The sequence below is a fragment of the Ochlerotatus camptorhynchus genome, unplaced genomic scaffold (genome assembly GCF_037179485.1).
Source record: "Ochlerotatus camptorhynchus isolate MF236.1 unplaced genomic scaffold, CSIRO-AGI_Acam_v1.1 ptg000414l, whole genome shotgun sequence".
Classification (NCBI taxonomy): domain Eukaryota; kingdom Metazoa; phylum Arthropoda; class Insecta; order Diptera; family Culicidae; genus Ochlerotatus; species Ochlerotatus camptorhynchus.
Window position 1 is genome coordinate 151,184 of NW_027040900.1, and position 15,884 is coordinate 167,067.

Consider the following 15,884-nt stretch of genomic DNA (forward strand, 5'->3'; position numbering starts at 1 on the left):
AGGTAAGCACATATCATCGGTAAGAGACGTGTGTGTGAGAAAATTTACGAAAAAATCAAAGGGCACCGGTGGGATTCGAACCCACAATTCCCATTCAGTACACGGGTGCATTGCCAATTATATAACGGTGGACCTATATAGTCTACGTACGTATTTATGTGGTTAATGACATTTTTGATTTTCGAATCCGTTTCCCACCCTAGTCTTTTTGCGCAAGCGTTCTCTAATACACAACAATCGTCTATTATCGACGATACCACTCAGTATCAGTCGATGTGAACAAACACAGCTCATGTTTGTTGTGCATCCTTACATGCTAAAGTATTTCCAGTACAGTAGGAAATATAGTGCAAAGTCTTGTAAGCGGTCACGGTAGTCGACACATTTTCTGTGATAATTGACTGCCTTTGCCTCTGACACTTGCAAAACAAGCTATCATAGTACAGTACCAAACTAAAATGTCATATGACAGGCTCTGTCATACGACACTGTCGCCGAAGACCGTCACCAATGTATATATTTTAGTTTTTCTCATAATAAGAGCTGCTGATGTTGTGCTTGTGTGAATTCTGAAAATAGCAAACAATGATGTCCTAGTAATAATATTTCTGATCAGAAATGGTTTGATGTACACCAAATTGAGGACTTACAACGAAATCACACATGTCAAATGATAGCTATTTTGATAATTTTCTTTTAGCTCGAATGTTATTCTACCGCTCGTGTTGTGTGAGAGAGACGACGGTAGAGCATGAGTGTTCGAATACAAACAGACTGTCGCGCACGACAACGAAGCGAGTGTAGTAAAAAACGTCAACTGTTTCAACCCCTGAGTGCAACACTTGAACTGCCAGTCTCACCTCCGACCACAAGGGCCGTAGTGATGAATATCATCAATTACTTTTTGATTCACGGTGTTGGGGAGGATTCGGATTGTGCGAGAGAAATATAATTCTTGTAGCAGCTCGTTGTTTATCAGCTCAACTATAAGTTAAATACACATTTTAGGATCGGATATTAGGATTATTTGAAGCTACTTACAGAATTTTAGTATTCTTTTCTCCCGTGTACAACGTGCTCTGACCTGATGGGGCTCTTACGGGTTTATAGGCTAGTTTTAGGTAACACATTGTTAGAATAGGTATTTTAATTCATTTAGGTAATAAGAAACTTACTTTTATGAGTTTAAATTTAGTTAGCAAGTAAGTTTTGTGAATAATCGCAAATAATTTAAGTAAATTTAATTCTAATTTTACGAAGATCACTTCTGTGCACGTTCCAGCCTAGAATTGTGATTTTATTCTTCACTTTGCTGGTGACATCATCTCATACCTGTCAGTCCTCGTATCTGTCATACAGTCAGCGGCTCGGCAGTTACCAGTGAGGTAGACTCATCGCTGACTTGCTGCACAGTGGGCTTAACACTTCCCCGGCCCGTAAACCTTGTCCAGGGTCAACTTCCGGGACAGATTTACCAACCTTCGCCATCTCGATAGGAGCAAGTTTGACCAGCGGTCGTCGAAACAGTCCACTATTCGTACGAACAATAGCCTGTCTAATGTGTCCATCTTTGCCCGGGATGACTTGCTCAACTTGGCCACGAATCCAGCCATTCCGGCCATGGTCGTCGACGATGAACACCAGGTCTCCTGCTTTCAGTGGTTCACTGCTCTCCAGCCACTTGGTCCGAACATTCAACGACGGTAAATATTCCTTAAGCCAGCGCTTCCACAGTTCGTCGGCGACGTATTGTGAACGTTTGTAGGAGCTACGAAGTGCTTCTGCCAAATTCGTTGGTGCGATGCTAGGGTCCTGAAGACCAGTAGAACTTCCTTTGACGAAATGGTTGGGGGTTAGCGCTTCTGGGTTTATAGGATCATCTGGCATGTAGATCAACGGCCGAGCGTTAACTATTTCCTCTACTTCCGCGATGATGGTGAGAAGGATCTCATCGTTGAGCCGGTCTACGGTGATCAGGGCTGCCATGGCAGCCTCCCATACTCCGCCCATATGAGGGGCGGATGGCGGGTTAAATGTCCAACGCGTTCTAGCATTCGTGAAGACGTTTGCGCCAGCCGTGTCGATCCGTCGAATCTGCTCCTGGAGTTCCTTACTGGCAGCCTTAAGGTTCGTGCCGTTGTCAGAGAAGATGGTGATTGGCGGACCTCTTTTCAGAACAAATCGGCGGATTGCCATGATACAAGAATCCACGTTCAGCTTATGGGCCACTTCCAGGTGGATAGCTCGCACACTCAGGCACGTGAAGACAACGACCCACCTCTTTTCGACACGCCGCCCTACTGCTACTGTTACCGGGCCGAAATAGTCAATCCCAACATAGCTAAAGGGCTTCATGAACGGTGTTACACGCTCGACTGGCAAGGGAGCCATCTTCGGAGTTCGTGGTTGACATTTCCGAACTTTGCACCATTGACACGCCTTGATTACCTTCCCCACACACGCTCGAATATTTTGGATGTAAAAACGTTGTCGAAGTTCATTGACGACTGTTTCCTTGAAACCGTGGGCAAAGTGTCGATGATAGTGCTCCAGCACGAGAACGGTAATTGGGTGATTCTTCGGTAAAATGATGGGAAAACGGGTGTCGTACGGAACCATCTCTGCCAGCTTCGTTCGACCGTCAATTCGTAGAACTTGGTGTTCGTCCAGAAACGGTCCTAAACGGTAGAGCTTGCTCGTCTTTTCTACCGTTGACCATTTCTCCTTCGGATGCGCTTGGTTTTTGGAAAGAATCGTAATCTCGTGGGGAAAGCACTCACGTTGCGCCAACCTCCACAGCACCAACTCAGCTTTTTCATACTCCTCCTGTTTCAGTGGAACGACCGTCTTTACTGGCGCACGCAGGGAAATCCGTTGCAGCTTAACTGAAACCTCAATCGGTTCAGCTGTTCGTCCTTGAACTCGTCTTCGGCAGTTCGAAATGAAGCGGAAAATCACGCAAACTGTGCGCAAAACCACTTTCCAACGGGAAATTCGAGTGACATCTATCAGCGGCTCGGAGAGTTGATCATTGTGGAACATGTGACATGCTCGAAGTTCTTCGGTAGTGTTAGATGGAGGAAGCTTTTGTGTAGGCCATGATTCCTCCGGTAGCTGAAGAAAGTCAGGGCCATTGAACCAGGCGCTGTTGTTGTCCAAAACCGGCCCGTTGCCCCACTTGGTGAGCATATCTGCCACGTTAGATCGGGTTGGTACCCAGCGCCACTCGTCCACTACTGTTTCTTGAAGAATCTCCCCGATCCGGAACGCAACAAACGGTTTGTAGTTTCGGTGATCCGACCGTATCCAAGACAGGACCGTTCTCGAGTCGGTCCACAGCACGCGTTTTGTTATCTGCACATCGTGATTTGCAACAACGGTGTTGAGAAGCCGTACGCCCAAAACGGCCGCCTGCAGCTCCAGACGGGGAATAGATAATGGCTTCAAAGGGGCTACCTTGGTTTTGGCCATCACTAACGAACATCGTGATCCTTTTGGAGTCGTAACACGGAAAAATGCAACGGCACCATATGCCTTTTCCCCCGCATCTACCAACACATGGAGCTGTAGGGAACTATACGTTTCAGGAGGTGCACCACGCAGGTAGCATCGAGGTATTTTCAACTTCTCGATTTGCGGCAGTAAGGATCTCCAATGCGTCCATTTGGCGTAAGACTGGTCATCCATCTCCTGATCCCATTCGCAACCCGCTCGCCACAGGTCTTGCATCAGGATTTTTCCCTGGATTGTGAAAGGCGCCAACAACCCTATCGGGTCGAAGAGGCACATGATGCAGCTTAGCGCAATGCGCTTTGTTGGTCGCTTCGGTGTGGTCAGGTAAGGAATCAGATCGTCCCGTAAAGAGGTTGAAAAGGTGAACACGTCTTGCTTTGGACACCAGATGATGCCTAGAACCCTGGCCGTCTTGTTATCCTTGCTGTCGTGTAACGGGATCCTTTCTTCAACCTCGGATTCCCCAAGATCAGCGAGGAACGCATCCGAGTTTGAAACCCAGTGGTGTAGCTCAAAACCCGCCTGAGAGTGGATGTATCTGACCTGCTTCGCTCGCTCGATCGCTTCGTCAACGCTATCCGCGCTGTCCAGGTAATCGTCGACATAATGGCGACGGATTATCGCCTTCACCGCTTCTGGAAATCGTTCGGCAAACTGCGCAGCATTTAAATTTTTTATGTATTGTGCAGACGCTGGAGAGCACGCCGCGCCAAACGTCATTACGTCCATCAAGAATACGTCCGGATCTTTGGCTGATGGATCGGTTCGGAAAAGGAAACGCAGGGCATGTTTGTCAACCTCCCTCATCCAAATTTGGTGAAACATCTCACATATATCGGCTCCAAAAGCCACCAGTCGCTCACGGAACCGTTGAATTACCGCTGTCAGGGATGTTAGAAAATCGGGACCGGTGAGAAGCATTGAATTTAGTGAGACACCGTCTACTTGGGCAGCAGCGTCCCAGACAAGCCGGACCTTGTTCGGCTTTTTCGGGTGAAGAACGTAATTCAGAGGCAAATACCAAACCTTCCGTGGGTCTGCCTTTGCCAACTCGACAAGTGAAGCTTTGTGGGCATAACCCTTCCTTTGGTATTCTTCTATCTGCAACCTCACATTTTGCTCGATGACTGGATTCTTTTTTAGACGGCGTTCTAGGTGGTCAAGACGCTTGATTGCCATTCTCTTGCTGTCCGGGAACTGGAAGTCATCCTTTTTCCAAAGGAGACCCGTTTCGTAACCACCTTCGACTCGAACTGTGGTGGTTTTCAGTATTTCCTTTGCTCGGCGATCCATTTCGGACTCTGGAAGTGCGCGTACAGAGACATTTGTTTCTTCTATGGTGAAGAATTCTCGGATTTGGTCGTGGAGCTCTTCGTTCGTGAGGCTGACGTGAAGACCTAATAATTCACCTGACGTGGTAACCTCCCGTGGACCGTAAATCGTCCAGCCCAACTGCGATCGAACGGCGATTGGCTCGTTAGGTTTTCCAATCCGCGACTCGATAGGTGCCAGTAGATAGACGTTGTTTAGGCCAATCAAAACCTTCGGCTCGTCATTGGCTCGGTTTGCTGCATGTAGACCCTTCAGGTGACTATACCGCTTACCAATATCCTCGAAGTTTACTCCTTGTTTCGGCAGGTGCATTTTCTTCACGGTTCGTACGTTGGTGAGATTGAAGCGTTTTCTGCTCCCAACTCCAGATATCTTAAGTGTCAGACACTCCGAAGCCGGCTCCTGGCGAACGATATTACCAGTCCACTGCAGCGTTAGCGGCTGCGGAAATCCCTTTGCGTTCAGTGCAGCAACTAGACTGTCTTCGATTAGCGTCATCGAAGAACCTTCGTCTAGGTAGGCGAGCGTTGTTATGGATTTCGACCCGTTGTGAAGAGTGACTGGGATGATGCGAAAAATCACCGACATCTTCGTAGAAACGTGGGCGTGGTGAAATTCCGGATTTTGCGCCTGCGTCGGTGTTGGTTGAGGGACTATCCTGGCCGATGCTCCATCGTGGTGGACCAAAGGATGATGCCGCTGACGACAGTCACCAACGTTGCAGGTGATTTTGAATTTACACCAACCTTCATGATCATTCAAGCATCGTTCACACAACTTACGTTGCCGCATCAGTTTGACGCGATCGGATAGACCAAGACCGCGGAATTTGTCACAGTTTCTTATTCGATGGCCATACTTTTGGCAAATGAGGCACGGTTTGCTCGGTCCTGGAACTACAGCAGACTCCTCGCTATGAGTGTGGATGATTCCTTGAAGCTGAAGCAGGTAGCTTGTCGACTAACTCCTGAAGAAGGATCGGGTTTACGAGGTGGTCACGAAGATCAGCTGCTTCCAGATGGTCACACAACTCCTGAACGGCCATTCCAAATGGGATGAAGGTTTCGAGGCGGTCGGCTCTAGGAGCGTCAGTTTTCCGGACCTTATTCAAGAGTGTGTGGACCAACTGTTCGGGGCGACCGTAGAGCATACGGAGAGTGTTTATGACCTGTGGTACCCCTCGCGGCAAGAGAAGTCGACTACGCACAGCCTCTAAAGCCGGTCCCTTAAGACATTCCTGAAGTCTAACAAGGTTCTCGAGTTCTGTGAACCCACAAGCCTCCGTGGAGTTTACGAAACTGCTATAAAACAGTGGCCATTCTTCTGATCTCCCCGTAAATATGGGCAGATTCTTTGAAAGTATCTGCCGAGCTGCACGCTGAGCTCGCGTAGGTCCAGGTTCGTACCGCGATGCTGTGCCAGCCAGTGAATTGCAGGCCACGGATGCGCGGGTTTCCGAACTTTCTACTGAAGCGGTTTCAGCTTCTGGTGTTTCATCGCTCTCATCGTCGTTGCTGTCTTGCTCCTCCTGTACAGCACATTTTCCTCTCTGCTGGTGTCTGACCACATCGGGATTCCGCATAGGGGTTTCGTGCGCACCAACGTTGCTAGTGCCGTGAGTTGGAATCTTCTTGTTCTTCAACCAGTCAAACACACGGCTGTGGGAGGGCTCGATATCACCTACTTTGTGGTGCTTCCCACCAAGTGCACTTTTCTTCTCCAGCTTTCCTCCAACCGCGCCTTCTTGCTCATCATTGGCAGCTGCGTTAAGCTCGGACTTCTCACACTCGAACTTTTCCCTGAGTGAACGTCTCTTCTGCTGGAACGCTGCCTCTTCAGCTAACCGTTTTTCCAACATAAGCTTCTCTTGCGCAAGCTGTTTCTCCTTAAGCTCCCGCTCCATCGACAGTCGCTTCTCGGCCAGAATCCTCTCTACTTTCAGCTGCCTTTCACGGATAAGTTGTTCCATTTTGAGCTCCTTTTCCGCTTTCAAGAGTTGTGCTTCCATACGACGGAACTCGATCTGCACTCTCGATTCAGCTGTTTCCAAATCACTTCCAGCTGCTTTTTCCGAGGGTTTTTCATCACCCAGATTATCACCAGCAACACTGCTACCGTTTTCACCAGTTTCTGCTTCCTCAGCAGATTCCGCTCCGGAGGTCGATGGCATGGGGAGATTCTGCGTAGCGGATTTCTTCGAGCTGGGTTTCGGTGGAGGATTTTCCACATTCTTACCCTTCCGTTTCTTTTCCCGCTTCGCGGTGCAATTTTCACACCGAAACTCACGATTTTCCACTCCGGGACTAACTCCTGCACAACTGAAATGCAGCCATGCTTTACAACCGTCACAAGCCACCATCTCCGGGGTGTCCGGCTGATCGCACTTCGTACAACTTCCCGGCATCTCGAATTGAGGTTATAAAATTCTTTGAGAATGTTGGGGAGGATTCGGATTGTGCGAGAGAAATATAATTCTTGTAGCAGCTCGTTGTTTATCAGCTCAACTATAAGTTAAATACACATTTTAGGATCGGATATTAGGATTATTTGAAGCTACTTACAGAATTTTAGTATTCTTTTCTCCCGTGTACAACGTGCTCTGACCTGATGGGGCTCTTACGGGTTTATAGGCTAGTTTTAGGTAACACATTGTTAGAATAGGTATTTTAATTCATTTAGGTAATAAGAAACTTACTTTTATGAGTTTAAATTTAGTTAGCAAGTAAGTTTTGTGAATAATCGCAAATAATTTAAGTAAATTTAATTCTAATTTTACGAAGATCACTTCTGTGCACGTTCCAGCCTAGAATTGTGATTTTATTCTTCACTTTGCTGGTGACATCATCTCATACCTGCCAGTCCTCGTATCTGTCATACAGTCAGCGGCTCGGCAGTTACCAGTGAGGTAGACTCATCGCTGACTTGCTGCACAGTGGGCTTAACACACGGTTTAGCGACTTTCAGTCAATTTAATTGTTTATCCGCAAGTTTGAACATACTGAACTTCATATGATCAAATGTACTTCTAACAATTTCAAATTAAATTCTTCAATTTTGCGTTCCTGTCAAAAATATGTCTGTATCATATGAACTCACGTTTTGAAACAGCTGCTTTGGTAAAAAACCAGTCATTCACAAGACTAAAAAAAGATAGCCTTAAATTGGCAGTACTTCTGAAATTTAATTTATTCTACAGATAATAATTGGTTCTGTTAAATATTTTTTGCTAAAACTGTTCATTTTTGACCCTTTATAAAGCCTCACGAGAACATAATATTCTTACCCGTTGTTTACAAAGTCGCTCATACCACCCCGACAGGTTGCTCATTTTACACCAACGGTTTAATTTCGATTTTTTTTTAAATCTTCTTGCATAAGATTCAAAAGTTTACTTTTAATATTCAATTTGTATTGATTTTTTTTTCTTGGTTTGTTTTCCGTCGATTTTGTTTTCCATTTTTACCTTCATCCGTAAGATGAAGATAATCCAATGGCATTTCAATGCGTTAGAACGGAATTGAAACTCGCAGGACGAATGTGGCAGTGCTAGATTTTAGTCAGTGTCTCAACAATTTGTGACTCTTTATCAAATCTAAGGGTACATATGGAAAGGTAAATGAAAAAGTTAGTGTAAGCCATATATAGTAGAAGCATTCCATTTTGTGTTCAAATCCACTCGAAAAGGAGAGGAGTGCGGGTTGTGCTTAGTAGGCACAGTATTAGATATAAACCCTGCATGTTTCACTTAAGAGCTAGGTTAGGTAGATGCAAAAACACGATCTTAAATCTGTAAAAGCAAGTAATCTCACTAGTCCTGTAGCGTTAAGTTGAAGCCCGTTGTGTTTGTTGATCTCGAGACTCCCTGCACCGGCCAATTTCCATGGGTTAGAGACAATGTGGTTGGTTTTGGTTCTTGCAGAAAATTCGCGAAGCAGCATAAACAATTGAGCTTCCAAACTGTAAGCTCAGTCAGCACTCCTCCGTCCCCGTTACAACTTTCCATCTTTCAAATCATCCTCGGCAAAAAGGAGGGAAAAAATATAAAAAACATATGTTTCCGTTAATTATCAGAGCAACCAAATTTTCGTCATGCCAAAAATTCCAATTCCGAAAGTAGCAACAGAAAAAAACACTCGCTCTGTGTCCAACATACCTTCCTCCTGTATTATCACCGTCATGTGTGAGCTCACGTTTTCTGTTTATGTTCGATTCGATTCCTTCTCTTAATATTTTTTGCTGGACCCCCTCGCTACCAACAGGCGTGCGGTGAAAACAATGTGTAAGATTCGATATTCGGCTGGACCCCAGAAGAGCGAATTGCCCCAGGGCGTAGCACTGCGCCATCCCCTTCGTATCCAAGCAAACTACATATTCGGGGTGGCAATGCGGATTTGGGTTCAGTTTTTGGTCAGAGGGAGTGCCATCTACGAGTCATCCGAAAATTGCTTGGAGATTTTTCCCCTTGTCGGGTGAAACTCTCACTATCGGTTCGTCCATTTTCGATGACACTGCGAGAATGGGGCAACTTTTCCTTTTGTATTCCGCCGCCATTGAGGATGGAAATTATTGCCAACCAAAACGGTCCCAATTTGCCATCTGATAACGTGCGGAATTGTAATAAAACCTCGCAAACTGACACTAAAGATCACAGCATCATAATCCTTCACGCATCTATACGCACTTTCACCTAATAAACACAGTTTCGGCAGCCAGCCTGTTGATCAACATTTTCTCGATTCGTCGAAATATAATTAGATATCCATCGTTTGCAATCGGGAAACCAACCGGCATGGGAAGTAAATTAGTAAAGTTGCTCAAACGTAAATTGATCTTGTTTTTTTTTTGCGCTAAATCAAAGTTTTATTCAAATTAGTTTTAGCGGAAAAAGCGCACAAATAAACGGATCTGCGTGCGCAGCTCGTAAATTGTTTAATTAAGCAAGATTTGGAAAAAAATAAATTTGCTCAAATGCAGCTCTCATTCAGGTTTCGCTGAATCGCTGAAGGCCATTACAAGCCATTTGACGCCCTGAGCGAGGTCCAAATCGACCAACGAAACGGAGCGGATGTTTTCTCTTTCGCTTCGGAAGTGGAGTTTTTGATCTACGGCTACCCCAGCTTCGGCACACTAGTTGGCATGCGGAATGCTTACGGTTTTCTGGGCGCATGAAACATTTTCGGCCTCATTGGTATGCAGGTCCAGCTTTGGATACATTTTTAGTGTTTAAGGTTTCAGGAATTGGGAGTTCTATGCGTCATCGAAGGAGTGCGGAAACTAAACTGCCGCAAGTGAAAGCAAAATTGATGGTGGAACTGGCTTCAGATCTTTGAGATCTCTCGAATAAAAATGCAAAATTACACGTAGGAACAAATCCAGGACATTGAAATAGTACTCGAACGCTTCACAAGCTCAATTGAGTGAGTGAACTAAACTATTCAGCTCGTGTATCGAGGAAATTTCGGCGAGGTACCATTCTCCAACATTTGACCCTTCGAACTGGATCGCAGACACTGTGTCTCTGGTAGGATTATAAAAAAATAGTATCGCTGAAACACCCTTCAAACGTTTGAGACTAGTTTCAAAATGTTCTAACGGGGTCATTCTTCCATACATTTTTTTTTTTGGGCTTCAATGGTCGAGAAAGTTAAAGAGTTAAAAAAAAATCTAGACCCTTCGATAGAACATTAGATAGTATGGACTAGCCTCATATGAGAAGGGTGAAATTAAGCTTTCGTTTGCTGGGTGTTTCAGCGGTATTGATTTCTTTTAAAATAAGAGACACCGATCCTAAACTTCGCTTAGATGAACGTCATTCTGGAACGGGTTAAATGGCTCGAAGAACCAAATGCTGGGAAATGGTGCCTTGCCGAAATGCCTATAAGATCATATCAGTCCCATCTGGAAAAATAGCAAGCCGAGAAAAACGCTGTTTGAAATGTATTTATCCGTAGATTCTTATGGATGGAACAACCAAGTTTTGGTATTTTTCACGATATTTTTTGAATAAAACATGTGACTTTTAGTGCATAAAGGGTGTCCACGATGAAATTGCCACACACAAAATTGATTCGCAAAATTCGAGTTTTCATCCGATTGCCATCAAATTTTCAGGGATTGAGAAATAACTATTAAACTTCATCTTACCATTTTACTCGTATTTTATTTACAGTCCATACGCAAATGCCCGCACCTTGGCCCTAACCCCGGCCATAAGATTCTGCACAACCTGTGAATCAACCGTTTTTTGCATGTAAACCCATACTTTCTTCAGTTCCTCGACTGTCTTCACTACCTTAGGTCGTTTAAGAAGGTGCTGCTTCATAATCGCCCAGTACTTCTCGATGGGGCGGAGCTCCGGAGTGTTGGGAGGGTTGAACATTTTCGGCACGAAATTGACCTTATTGTCCGCATACGACTTCAGCACGTCCTTGGAGTAGTGGCATGAGGCCAAATCCGGCCAGAAGATTGTTGGGACGTTGTGGGCCTTCAGGAGAGGAAGCAGCCGCTTCTGGAGGCACTCTTTTATGTACACTTGTCCGTTCATCGTGTCCTGGGTCACGAAAGGTGCACTCCGCTTCCCGCACGTGCAGATGGCTTGCCAAACCAGGAATTTCTTCGCAAATTTGGACATCTTCTGAGTGCGGACATGCTCCGGAACGCTGAACTTATCCTTGGCCGTGAAAAACAGGTTGCCGGGGATCTGTTTGAAGTCGGCCTTCACATATGTTTCGTCGTACATGATGCAGCATTCAACTTTCGTCAGCATGTTGAGGTACAACTTCCTGGCACGGGTTTTGGCGGACTTGTTCTCCTTCTCGTCGCGATTAGGGGCCTTTTGTACCTTGAACGTTCGAAGCCCAGCCTTAGTTTTGGCCTTCTGGACAAAACTTCGGCTTAGGTGCAGCTTCTTAGCCACATCCCTAACGGAGGCGTTCGGATTTCGGTTGAAGGCCCCAACTACGCGGTTGTGATTTTTGGTGTTGTACGGAATACTTTTTCCTTCACTTCTGGGCTTCCGATCGGTGGTCAACCGTTCCTCGAACCGCTTAATCACTCGCGACACCGTGGAATTCGCGATTCCCAACGTTTTAGCGATGGAACGATGCGAGAGATCCTTGTTCTCGTGATGAATGCGCAAGATTTTATCACGCACGAGCTGTTCTTTCGACTCCATTTCCGCGAGTTTTGATCACAGGACTTTAAAACTTGCAGGATGTAAATAATTCACTATGAACTAAATCCACCAAAATTTTCATTAAATTCTACCCAACGGTTAAAAAGTTAGAGCAATTTCATAGTGTGGCAATTTCATCGTGGACACCCTTTAGTGTTAAATACAGATAGTTTAAAATCGATTGTAATGGATAACTCATTTCTGATAACAAAAAAAAATTGAAGGGTCTGTGCCTAGGGCCACAAACGGAAGCTTGACGTAGGACCGCTAGTGGACGGAACAAATATGTTGAGCGTTTAGTTCTTTGAATTGTTCGATAATCTATTATCTTAACGCTTTCCGTTTTTGAATTGTTGGCTCTGGAAAGGGCCGGTTGTTTTTCATATGGTGGCCTTAAGAAGGGCCGTTATTTTTTTTTCTGGTTTCCTTTTGATCGTTTGGGACGGCTATCACGTAGCTGATGAAAAATATTGATTATTGAAGTCAAGACCTGGAGGGTCTTTTCGAATTTTTAAAACAGGACGCGAACTCGTTGACGGGCGAAACAGAAGTGAAGTATGATTTTATTTCAATTATGAGTTAAGTACAAAATGAAAACCAAGCAGCGGGTACTAGTTGACAACAGCTTGAATTCTTCACGGGTTGAATGTCTCGATGTGGTGCAGCGTCAGCGTATCGCAGGTGCTCGGTCGTCCGGTATAGCACACCGATGATTTGGTGGAACCCTTTGAAATGTTGAGCCTCCTGGGTAAACGACTGGTAGAAATGTAAGTGTCAGTAAGTGTCGGTGGTTGATATATGTAATGTAGCGGAAGAGCCTGTGGTTTTTCGTGTGGTGTACTAATATTGATTGAAGCGGTTTGTTAACGTGCCTTAACGAAGATATAGAATCCAATTAAGATGATAAACGATAATCCTCCCCACAATGACCATGACGTTACATCTGCCTTTGTCTGCAGGTACAGTCAGGAATCCTTATTGCCGGCTTCCTTATTGCCGGTATCTCTTATTGCCGGATCCTTATTGCCGGGTTATCCGCGAATAAGGATACCCACAGCTTATGGGATTTTCACTAATGGGGGCTGTAGTGGATTATCTCATTTGTTTCAATACATAAAGCTATACTGTCTTCGACAAAGTTGCTGTACTGGGCTAGACCAACATGCCTGTGCCATTGGATTCAGGTTAAATTGGGAACTACGCCGCTAGAGGCGCTTCACTTTTATGTTACTTATGGCGGTCGCTATAATATATGGATCATATTTCCAACACAGAATATTTCGTGATCCTGGCCATATAGAAAGTTGCTGTTTTCAGCAAAGTTGTTCAGGTGACCAAGTTCTTTCGGATGGTGGCCATATTAGTTCAGAAATCTCTCACTACGCAGCGCTAGTGTGCATGTGCAATTCCTATATAAACTGTATCTCGAGAGCCTGGCCATATAGAAAGTTGCTGTTTTCAGCAAAGTTGTTCAGGTGACCAAGTCTATGTAACTATATAACAATATGGATATTTTTGGAAAGGGGACGACGTGTAGAGGCCGGAAATCAATGCCAGACGTCATTTTGGAATCCAAGATGGCGGCCATCGGGTCAAGAAAAACTGTCAAATACCCTATAATACGGGTATTTCCAGAGAGGGAACGACGTGTAGAGGCCGAAAATCGATGTCAGACGCCATTTTGGAATCCAAGATGGTTGCCATCGTTTCAAGAAAAACTGTCAAATACCCAACAACATGGGTATTTTCGGATAGGAGATGACGTGTAGAGACCAGAAATCGATGTCAGATGCCATTTTGAAATCCAAGATGGCGACCATAGGTTCAAGAAAAACTGTCAAATACCCTACAATATGGATATTTTTGGAAGGAGATGACGTGTAGAGGCCGGAAATAGATGCCAGACGACATTTTGGGATCCAAGATGGTGGCCATCGGGTCAAGAAAAACTGTCAAATACTCTACAATATGAGTATTTCCGGAAAGGAAACGACGTGTAGAGGCCGGAAATCGATGCCAGATGCCATTTTGAAATCTAAAATGGCGGCCATCAGTTTAAGAAAAACTGTCAAATACACTACAATGTGGGAATTTCCGAAAATGGACGACGTGTAGAGGCCAGATATAGATTCCAGACGCTATTTTGGAATCCAACATGTTTTCCATGGTCACCATAGCCAATCGAACTCCAGACGAAACTAGAACCGCACTACCGTTCATACTGGTGACAACACTCTGATGAGGCAACGAAACCTTACCCCCAAGCTGCTCCCCTGATCCTATCCTTCGACAATGCACCTCTCTTACCTGTTGTGAATGTCTAGTCTAGTCTAGTCTAGTCTAGTCTACACATACACAGCCAGTACTTGAAAGAATCCTGGAAAATGATACATCTATCATTTTTCTTGTCATTATTAATGCTTGCTGCACATCAAGGATGTGAAACAAACAATAAAGCGGCCAGGCCTACTGTGTAGCGTTAAGTTAATTTTTGTGGAAGTGAATGTTTACCATGTCTACTTAATAAGTATAGACAGTGGTTAACATTTAATCCACAGGTAATCAAAGAGCGGGGACATACCGTACCAACCGCTCCGTATGCAGGATTTGAAAATAGGCTATATAAATCGTTGGGAGTGACAGAGCTAAGAAAGTTAATGTACACTCCTTGATTGTCCGATCTCCTGGGATGGAACACAGGTATTTACCCCTTGTGTTCGAGCGTACAGTCCTCCCTCCGTACAAGCGTGGACGGCACCGCCAACCCACTGCCATCCCTCAATCGATCCAGCCGACCTCAGTCGAAGGACAACAGAGAGCGGTGTGCGGACGTAACCTATACGGAGGGAATGCTGTATTCGCCTAGGTTATAGCGCCCTTGCTCGCTACCATTTTCTTCTAGCGGTTGGGACCTGAGCACTAACTCTTGTCCTAGCCCTATATGGCATATGGTTATAGCGCCATTACTCGCTTTCTGAAAAGAGAAGAAGGGAAGGGAAGGAGAGGAAAAGGACTTGGGAAAAGGAAATGCGGAATTCCTTTCCTCATTAGTATTTGTATCGCCAACTTTTATGAAAACTATATAAATCATTCTTCCTTGGTCAGAGGTATTATTACGACATTTGAATAATATTGTCTTATCATTTCCCTAATAAAAATAACCATAAAAGAGAGCTTAACGACGTGTTCGGGGTATCATCCAAACCCTATGTGGGATGGTTTACCTATCCGAGATACAGTTCGTTTATGGTATTTGTTTATTAGGGTTGTTATTCAAAATTTAATGTTATAATGATCAACATAGCTTTGGATTATCCAATATAAATCGGTAACACTGTCCTGCAACCGATGTAGGAAGCACCAAAGAATATATATAGACAAATCTCAAAAACACAGTTTTAACTGATAGTACTTTATAAACATCAAACTGTCCAATATTGGATCCTGCCAATTATAAGCACCAGAATAAATTGCAACGGACTCACCAAATTGATCCATGAACGATGTCCTGTTACAGTGATCTCCATACTCAAGGGTTGGTTGACTGGGCTCGAAAATAGGTTTTCCTATTCTTAGTATCGGACAAGCGAACCAAAAATCCTGTATGGCCAATCAGTTGATTAGTCAGATGATGAAAGCACAATTGTGGCTGAATGGATTCAGGCTGCTAAACGGAGAATCTGACCCACTTGTAAGGAACACAAAGAGCCACAAAGAACAACCAATGGTGCTAGGTTCCGAGATGATCAGTGGCTTAAGAACTCTGGGGTGGCAAATAGTTGAAGGAACACTAATTACAACTTCACAAAAGTCTAGAAAAAACGGAGCAAAAATTGACGGCTGAAAATTTTCTAAGTCTCTCTTC

General features: G+C 44.7%; 1 protein-coding gene across 1 annotated transcript; it reads right to left on the reverse strand.

The window, feature by feature from the left end:
• Positions 1-1,374: 1,374 nt before the first annotated feature.
• LOC135711000 (uncharacterized) lies at positions 1,375-7,204 on the reverse strand. Its single transcript, XM_065233737.1, has 2 exons — positions 6,252-7,204; positions 1,375-5,758 (listed from the first exon to the last, which is right to left on the reverse strand). The coding sequence occupies exons 1-2, from the start codon at positions 7,202-7,204 to the stop codon at positions 1,375-1,377; spliced, it is 5,337 nt and encodes a 1,778-aa protein (XP_065089809.1).
• Between the last annotated feature and the right edge of the window lie 8,680 nt (positions 7,205-15,884).